This window comes from Euprymna scolopes, chromosome 36 (assembly GCF_053919585.1).
Source record: "Euprymna scolopes isolate OS-2025 chromosome 36, ASM5391958v1, whole genome shotgun sequence".
NCBI lineage: Eukaryota > Metazoa > Mollusca > Cephalopoda > Sepiida > Sepiolidae > Euprymna > Euprymna scolopes.
In genome coordinates, this window is record NC_136517.1 from 81,390,539 (window position 1) to 81,400,538 (window position 10,000).

The window sequence follows — 10,000 nt, forward strand, 5'->3', positions numbered from 1 at the left end:
TTTTCACATTAAACCAAATTTAGCAATTTCGTTTTTTATTTACTTTTTTTTCTTTAAATATGCAATCAGATCAGGCAGTTCAACGAACGTGTCGCTGGACATTTGTAAATTACATGTCAATTATAAATGAATTTACTGTAAAAAAACATTTTCCATTAATTTTGTTGAAATTTTTAAATTTTTATTTTTCATCTTTTGATAGCGAATTTCGTTTTCAATTTGAATCAGTTCAGATCATTTAGTGTGAGGGAATCGAAACGAATTTTGCAGAAAATTCAATTTTAGATTAATCTCTTAATATTTTCATATTGCTTATTCAAACGAGATTCTATTAAACTTTTAAAAGATTGTTTAATCGGATTTTGTTAGATTTTACAGCATTTTTTTTTTCAGTTTATTTATTGGGTTCGCCAAAAGGTTCGTTCCTTACTGTTTAAGAAAGAGGAAGCCAAACATCAATTTTAGAAACACAACCGACTTCATGTAATTAATTTTCCACGCTCAATTTGGAAAATCTTAAGTATGTATGTGATTTTTCTGGTTGTCAAACGGCAATCTTGTTAAACTACGGCTTTCATTTGGTCACTGTGGATTATATTTATGCCGGTCAGAGCGAAGAATATCGGCTATGTCTAAAAGTTCAGTGCACAAAGTTAAGACTCGGGAAGTGGACTCTGTTTACCTAAATATGGAATGGAAGTCAGTAAACATGTAACGAACTACGAAACCAAATTATGTTAGTTTTAACATTTCTTGTGCTATCATGAAACAATAAAAAAAATAATAAACTTTCATCTATCACATTTCTATGAATAGATATTTTTGATTTTATACTTCTGTTATAACAAAAAATAAATAAATAAACGAGAATTTTTATTATTTACATTTCTATAACTGGTGACTTTTTGAAATAATATATTTACGTCTTTCAGAAGTTTTATCACAGACCTTTTCCATAAATAATGTGCGTTATAAAAAAACTTATTTTAAACATTTGTATAATAAAAAGTTTCTTAAAATGCATACATGGAATTTTAATGCATGAAAGTTTTTTATGAACACTTCTTGTGTTGATAAAAAAAACGAGGCTTATTTTAAACATTTGTATAAAAAAGTTTTTTTAAAATGAATAATAATTGGAAGCGATGCAGATACTTTAAATATTTAGAAGATTATTTATAGAAATATAAGCTATGAAATATATGAAATATAAGCCATGAAATATATGAAATATATAAAATATAAGCCATGAAATATATGAAATATAAGCTATGAAATATATGAAATATATGAAATATAAGCCATGAAATATATGAAATATATGAAATATAAGCCATGAAATATATGAAATATATGAAATATAAGCTATGAAATATATGAAATATATGAAATATAAGCCATGAAATATATGAAATATATGAAATATAAGCCATGAAATATATGAAATATATGAAATATAAGCTATGAAATATATGAAATATAAGCTATGAAATATATGAAATATAAGCCATGAAATATATGAAATATATGAAATATAAGCTATGAAATATATGAAATATAAGCTATGAAATATATGAAATATATTTCATAGAAGCTATGAAAGTTTAAGCTAATTTTTTTAAATAAAATATTTCCATATGAATATATTTTAAATATTAAAAAAGATATTTATAGAAACGAAAAAAAATAATAGTTTATTAACTTTTTTTTATTATTTCGTAATAAAAAAAGAAGTGTTCCAATATGGTTTTGTTTTTCGTTTCATATTTACTGATTTCCATTCCATATTTAAATAAACTCAATCCACTTCCGGCATTTTTGCAAACTAAATTTTTGGTCATAGCCAGAATATCTCTCAATGGAATTTTTCTTTTTCGGAATCAAGCAAACCATGTCTGGCAGATATGTCTTGTAACAACATTCTTTCCATATAGGGTCAAGATCACGGTGTAGTATCTGTTCTGGTGCTACACTCCAGCTTTTCTATTCTCGATCAATGGAGGAGAATCCTTCATGACTGAGATAATTTTAATTTTTGTTTCTATCCGGAGTGCTCCTTTCTGGGAAGCTGGGTTTTCCCTACATTAAAAACCGACCTTTTGTCTAACTCTACCCTTGTGGGGAGACAAGTAAATATGAACTTTTTTATACACGTGTAATACCTTTATGCAAGTTATTTTTTTATGCTTTTCTGTATGTTGTGAGACTAAAACTTACCTGCATCATAGACTCTTCCAGTACTATATCACGATGTGAAATAACACTCTCAGGGGACAGTATCGCAATATCGTAGAATCAGCAGGAGTACTAGTAGTGTGCAGCACGTACAACTAACCATATTGGACACCACCGGAAAGTAAACTCCACTAACTCTTTATTCTATCCTTTTAGTCTTTATGGTTAATATATCTTTCTTACACCTAATCCATCTTCCGTGTTTTCCTTCCACAGTCCCAAACTTGGAGCCACATCACTGTAATAAAAAAGCATTAGATATCGGTAATGCTTTGCTTCATCTACCATTTCAAGACTTGAAATACAAGCAAAAGTCTGAGATCTCCTCTGCTCTGAGGTTTATATCACACTAATGTCAACATACTACACCAAATATAAGATTTGACGAATTGGATTATTAAACAATTTTTAGTAGGATGAAAAGATGACTTAAAAATGGATTTTTTAGCCAAAAAGAAACTACTCGCACAAGAGTCAGCACATCTGTTTGGCCTGTCAGATGCGAGAATCGGGAGAAAGAAAAAGAAGTAAAGAATTTGTGTTTGTAGATGGATTCTTTTTATATGCGGCATTAATTTGCATATGAGGAGAATGGCTGCTTTAAGAAAGACAGATTGGGGAAGACAGACTGGTGGTTGAGAGAAAACATCGTATCTGAGAATTGTTGGTGTGAATTGCAGTGTTAATGAAGAAGAATTCGTTCAGTTTTTTATTTCTCTCTTTTTTTATTTAATTTTCTTCTCTGTCTGTTCAAGCTGGGGATAGAGCAGCCTACTGGATGTCAAACATTAACCCACTAACTCAGATATTGCAAACCTAGAGATCTTTTAAAAATTCTGACTGTCCCTTTAAGTGCAATTGTTTGAATCTCTGGCACTTGGTTCACCGGGTAGTGTTTTAAAATTATTTTTCATGAGTCGAGTTGTTCCTGTAATAGCTGAAATGATAGAGATCTTCCTAAGATTCCAGTTTCTCTTCATGTCGTACATAAGACTTCGTTATCTTTTTCCCCTTTTAGCTATGTTTAGCATTGCATCATTGGGGACACTAACTTCTACTAAGGTTGCTTCTTTATCCTCCTTGTCCCGTATAATTATGTCAGGTTTTATGTTTCCGTTTTCTAGGTACGAAACTGTAGGAATTGGATCTGCTACGATGTTTATTGTGAACAAACAAACAAACAAACAAACAAACATAAATAATAAAAAAAAATCCATGCAGATTCACGAATTCGACAGAAAGATTCTGGAGTTTTACAAAACACTCCCCTCCAAAAAAAAGCTGAATGTTATATCGGCTGAAACGTTGTGAGAATAACACTCAAGATGAGAATAGTAGTCTGAATAATTTGAATCATACAATATATTTTCTTCTCTCTTGGCTTGTGAATATGGTGGCATTATACCTTTTTGATGACGTCATACATTCAGATGTGACCTTGAGATTTGTCTTTGTACAGGTGACTGAAGAAGACTTACGAAGTTTGATGTTTGGAGACTTTATGAACCCTGATGCGGAGGAAGATGAACGCGTCTACATGGAGGTGCTGTCGTTGGAAGACATGTATCGGGTTGTAAATGCATGCATGGAAGATTATAACAATACGCATAAAACCCGGATGAACCTCGTCATATTCAGGTATCAATATTTTTTTAAAATTATTTTACCATTTTCTCAACTTAACCCTTAAAAATATATATACACATGAAATTTTTTGTATCATTTGGATTCTTCGAACTACTGTTCTCATCTTGAGTGTCATTTTCACAACGTTTCGATCGATGTAACCTCCGACCTTCTTCAGGTATATCTAGTCGAACTCGGAACTGTTTCTGTCGAACTTGGGAATTTGGACGGAATTTCGAACGGAACCCTTTATTGACTTAACAGGAGTAGCATGCTCTTGTTCCGTCAGTCATGACTTAATAGAGGCCCTAAGTAATTTGCAGTTGTATTTTTCGGTCGCCCACACTGAGAATTGAACCTTCAACCTTCAAAAGAATATCACTTTTACACTTGTCCGCAAGGAACCGTGGCATAGTGGCAAGAGTACTTGGAAAAATCAATTGTAAAAGTGATATTCTCCAGATGGTTGAAGGTTTCATCCTCAGTGTGGGCAACCGAAAAATGCAATTGCAAATTACTTAGGACCTCTATCCAGTCATAGCTGACAGAACGAGAGCATGCTACTCCCATGAACAAATAAAGAGTTCCATTTGAAATTCTGTCCAAATTCCCTAGTTCGACAGAAACATTCTAGTTTGACAAGATACACCTGAAGAAGGTCGGAGGTTACACCGATCGGAACGTTGTGAAAATGACACTCAATATGAGAACGGTAGTCCGAAGATTTCAAATAATACGAATAATCAATACTCATCTAAAAAATTCAGTAAATGTAAGATAAAATTGTGTTACGTATTGGTGCAAGTAAAGAGTTCAACTTTAAAAAAAAATGCAGAAAAATCTTTATGATATATGTACCTGTCACGGAATGAAAATGTCATATTCCAAAAATTACGTAAATTGATCAAGTAGTGTGTTTTTAAACTAAGAAAATCAAATTCGATAGTTCGAATTGAGTTGATTCCCTTTATTTGTGAAACATGGCTGATTACGATACAACATCTCACTTCCTTGTAAAATTTGATTTACTTTTTTTTTTAACTAAAACTACTTAATCAATTTACATGATTTTTGGAATATGACATTTTTGTTTCGTGACAGATATGTACATCATAAAGATTTTTCTGTACTTTTGTTTTTTAATTAGGTTAAACTCTGGAATTGCACCTAAATATTTCATCCCATAAAAAAAATTAATTCTTCGTTTGTTTGTTTTTTAATTATTATTTCTGATTTCCTCTGATTCAATCTTAAACATTTTTACACTGTTTTCTTCATGCACAAGTGATGACATCATAAAGGGATGACGTCACAAAAGGATGACGTCATCTACTAAAAAAGGGGAAGACACCAGGAAAAAATCTATTATGTTGTTAAAAATATTACAGGAATGATACGGTGGATGTGTAATGTGAATCTTAAAGACAGGCTTAGATCTGTTGACCTCAGAGGGAAATGAAATCTGCACAGTATAAGTGTATGTGTGTGCAGAATATGCTATGGCCATGTTGAAAGAATGGGTGCGAGTTCTTAGGTTAGTAGTTGTAGAACAGTTGAGGTGGCAGGGTCAGTTCACAGAGGGGTGCAAGAAAAAAACATGCAAGGAAATGATAAGAATGGGCCTTACAGAAAAAGAGATAACTATAGAGTAGCTAGAGAGATTATTTTAAAAGTCAATTTCTTAAAGCCGTCCAACACTTGCCAGCATGTAAAACGGACGCCAAACTGACGACGACGTCGACGACAATGATGCTGGCTAATCTAAAAAGCAGCAAAGTTCCACCCCTTCACTATAGAGATGCTCAGAAATTATAAAAACCTATTCTAATAGTTTCTTCCCTTGGACTACTAGACTATAGATTCCCTTCCTATCTCCTGCTTCCTTGACTGTACTAACATGCAGAAATTTAAATGTAATGTAAACAGACATCTTGCTGCTCAACTCTCTACTTAGCGTGCCCCTGTAAGCATGGTTCCTTATTCACAGTAGATCCCTACATCTTGGTGGCAATTTGCTTGTTTAGGGTTGATAAGAGAAAAATAAATAAGGTTTTTTATTTGTCAACTAGCAATCATTCTATCTCATTAATCCTCGTCCTCCAGTGGCGTTTGGCCTTGATAAGTACAAAGAAAACCTTCGGTTACTTAGAAATTAAATTATACAGATAAAAACTCCTATTTTTTTCTTATCTCCCAATTTGCAGATATGTGTTAGAACATCTATCCCGAATTTGCCGTATATTACGCTCTCCTGGCGGCAATGCTCTCCTTGTTGGAGTTGGAGGCAGTGGACGCCAATCACTGACCAGGCTGGCCACTGCTATGGCTGGCTACCATTTGTTTCAACCGGAGATCTCCAAGAATTACGGCAAGGTGGAATGGAGAGAAGACATTAAGGTAAGAAATCGTTTCTTATAAAGGCGTTTTCATAGACTGGGGATTATATTAGTTCACAGAAAAGAGACCACATACGGATGGATATTTTTTTTGTACAGAAATATCTCCAGACAAGGCATGAAGCCAGTTGATAAAAAAAAATACTGGAATAGGAAGCTGTATTACAATGTGGTATCAAAACAGCAAATTGAATGAAACCAATAGGTCAATGAGTCAAACGAGCTAGAACAAAAGAAAGCCGGCAATAAGTGAAACAAGGCTGAACAACATACGCTTTAATAGTATTTTTAGAAAAGGCTGAGAATAGCATTATTATTATTATTATTATTATTATTTTTTATTTTTTTTTTTTTTTGTACCTTTTTACTTTTATTTTTATCTTTATTCTAAATCTACCCTTAAAATATCGGATTTTAATTTCTTTATATTCCAACTATCTTGATTTTTTTCAAGAATATTTCGCTAATTGGAATATTCATTTTAAACGATTGGATTTTACTTTATAAAAGTTTACTTTCTACAGATATTTTTTACGGTTCTTGCACCACCAAAAAATGAGACAGAATAAATCTACAATTCTCCATACCCAAAGGATCATTATCAATTACTTTGAATGCTATATAAAAAAGAATTGGAATTTACCATCAATGTGGATTTCTTCAACCAATTTGGAATCTAATAACATCATCCCATTCTATTCAATGATTAATATTGCATTCGGATACCAAAATCTCATATCCTTTCTTTGTTTCAACCATTATTTTTTTCCTGTATGTCCCTTAAAAAGATTTAATCTTAAATATATTTTCTATGTATGTGTTGAATAGCAAAATTATAACAAACCAGATTTGATATTTTGTTAATGACTTTCTTGTGAGGAGATGAGCCTACATCGAAAATCCATGGATTAAGGAAATTACTTTGAATTGTATTCTTTGTTCAAATAATAATATTTTGTTTTGAAAAATTATATTTTTCTGAATAAAATTTTAAAATAAAAATAAAAACTATGCACGTGCTTGTATATTGATGTAATTACATTTCCAGAGCGTCCTAAAAGGAGCCGGTTCTTTGTGTCAGCAGACAGCATTTCTAATCACAGATACTCAAATCAAAGAAGAAGCTTTCCTTGAAGATATTGACAGCTTGCTCAACACAGGTTTTGTTCCCAACCTTTTTCCACCAGAAGAGAAGGCAGAGGTAATGGAGGTAAGTAGACTCAAGTTTGAAACATGAAAGGGGATCAATATTCGGCGCCTACCCGCCGCCCCAGAATTTTAAACCAATATTCGACGCCTACCTCCACCCCCACCATCATTTGAAGCTTACCCTCACTTACCACTATCTTTACCATTACATTTGAAACCAATATTCAACGGATCTCCCCCTCCCATTACCACACACACTTTTTGAAATTAATATTAGACAACGTCCTCCCCCCTCCAACACCATCATCACACAATGTTTGAATTCTCGAATAATTTACTGTTAATTACAATATTTCTCTTGAAATTGTAGAACTGTGGGAGAAACTTGTTCGGGGACAGCCATTTTGCTGTAGGTCGATTTGTCTAAATCCATCCTATTAGGTTAGTCTTAAAAAGACTAAGGCTAAAGGATCTGAAAGAAAAGATTTCTACAAGCCTGCAGTTCTTGGAAAGAAGCTACTGGAATAAGAAGCCATATTATAATGAAATATAGATAAACAAAAAACAAGTGAAGCATGCATGGTCCCCCGTGAGTGCACAGTGAACGAGGCATAAAAAATGACTAATTTCAGCATTTGCCCCCCCCCCTCATTTAGCCCCCAACGTCAAATCCTGATGAAAACGAACAAACGGTGCAGTTTTAGGCCTTAACATATATAAGTTTGAGTTCTGCACGATGCAAAAAAAGAAATGACTAAGTTCATCATTTGCCCCCCCCCCATTTAGTCCCAAAAGTCCCCAAGGCTTTAACATATTTAAATTTGAGTTCAGCATCATGCAAAACTGCTAAACATACACAGAAAACTTTGGAAAAATATGGTAAAATAGTCCCAAAGATTGAGTGTATTTATTAGCTCTAAAAAAGACCCTGAGGCACACCCAAGAGTTATCGCGAATTATAGATAAACAAAATTATATAAAAATCATTTAGTTACAACTTTTCAGAAAATTTTCTAAAAATCCAAGGCATCAAATTTTTTTAATAAGCAAAGTGTCAATTTTAGCCATTTTAACCTGAAAGACACCCCTGGAGTAGGGGCAACTGGAGGTTTGCCGGAAAATCCGTTCTGTTACTTTTTTTACTCATATCATGTTTAATGTTTATGCAAAATTAAAAAAAACGTAGTTATTGAGAAAAGTGCAGACAGATGAATGGAAGAACAGTTAAGGGTTAAATTACAGGGCCATCCTCCTTTTGTTGGGAGGGATCAATAAACGAATTAATGGAGATTTGTTTATGCAGCAAGAAGTTTGTAGGAGAGAGAGCCATTTTGTTATCAGGCTGCTGCGTCTATAGCCATCTTACTGGACCTGCTTGGGATGAAGAAATGAGTCACCAAGTTAAAAGGACACATTTCTTTTCTATACAATTTAAATCAAGTTTATTCAACAATTTTTTCATCGACACAAAACTTGGCCTAGAAAGAGGTATGAAAACAAGACAGGTTGATTTGGCTCTTGTGCACATAAAGGATTGTATACGGCATAGTCCGTTAACACACTAGTTCTTCTCAGATCACCGAAGTTAAGCAACTTTGAGCCTGGTTAGTACCAAATGGGTAACCATTGGTATTTGTTTTCAGTTGTCCTGAATATATATATATATATATATATATATATATATATATATATATATATATATATATATATATATATCACATATATAAAATACGTTTTGAAGCCATCCAATGCACAAAATAATAAACAATTTAAAATAAAATGTTTATCGATATATTTCGGCAAAGAAACTCGCCCTTGTCAAGATATATTCCTTTTCTTTTTACGCCTCATGTTGGTACTTTTAAGCGGGACACATTCGTTTAGTTGTTGTTCGACGGTTTTTTTTTTGTTGTTGTTGTAGTCCAGGAATGCATATAACGTATGCTAAAGGAATAATTGGTTGGTTTCCTGTTTGAAAGCGTTTGTTCTATTTGATTTCCTATTTACCAACGCTTTCAAACAGGAAACCAACCAATTATATATATATATATATATATATATATATATATATATATATATATATATATATATATATATATATATATATATACTCCACTCGCCACTGATATTTAACAATGGCGACTCAGGAGAAGTGTGGTTGGAGATTGCGCATCTCTTGCCACAAAAAATTCACACTCAGGCACCCCTACGGTGGATACCTAGAGTCTGTTAGGACTGAAGGAACCGTTATTTACCTTTTGCAGATAAAGCATTGCATAGGAAGTGACGAGCGGTAGAATGAGCTTGCCATTTAACAAGTGATTTGAGCAACTGATCTTATACAATAAATCTTATAAAAGTGATTTTGGCAACGGATTTCTTATAAAAGTGCAATTGAGTCAAGGTTATCCTTAATACAAACCTGTATAGCATATCCATTTATATTCTATGATGACAGGAAGCGAATGTTATTTTTGATATCCTGTCAGTCGCATTTAACACTAACATGACTGGATATGAAATAACAAGTAAACTGAATTTTTTTAGGCGGTATTCCAATATTTTTTGTACTCGTTTAATTTAAAATTTAAATG

At 32.8% G+C, this 10,000-nt stretch overlaps 1 protein-coding gene across 3 annotated transcripts in view; it reads left to right on the forward strand.

The window, feature by feature from the left end:
• LOC145260629 (dynein axonemal heavy chain 12-like) overlaps positions 1 to 10,000 on the forward strand; it is a 572,171-nt gene that overhangs the window by 228,186 nt on the left and 333,985 nt on the right. For all 3 annotated transcript variants that reach the window (XM_080118949.1, XM_080118950.1, XM_080118948.1), the window contains exons 41-43: positions 3,695 to 3,873; positions 6,066 to 6,258; positions 7,306 to 7,467. In XM_080118949.1, the coding sequence (XP_079975075.1) occupies positions 3,695 to 3,873; positions 6,066 to 6,258; positions 7,306 to 7,467 (534 nt within the window). The remainder of the gene's footprint in view (positions 1 to 3,694; positions 3,874 to 6,065; positions 6,259 to 7,305; positions 7,468 to 10,000) is intronic.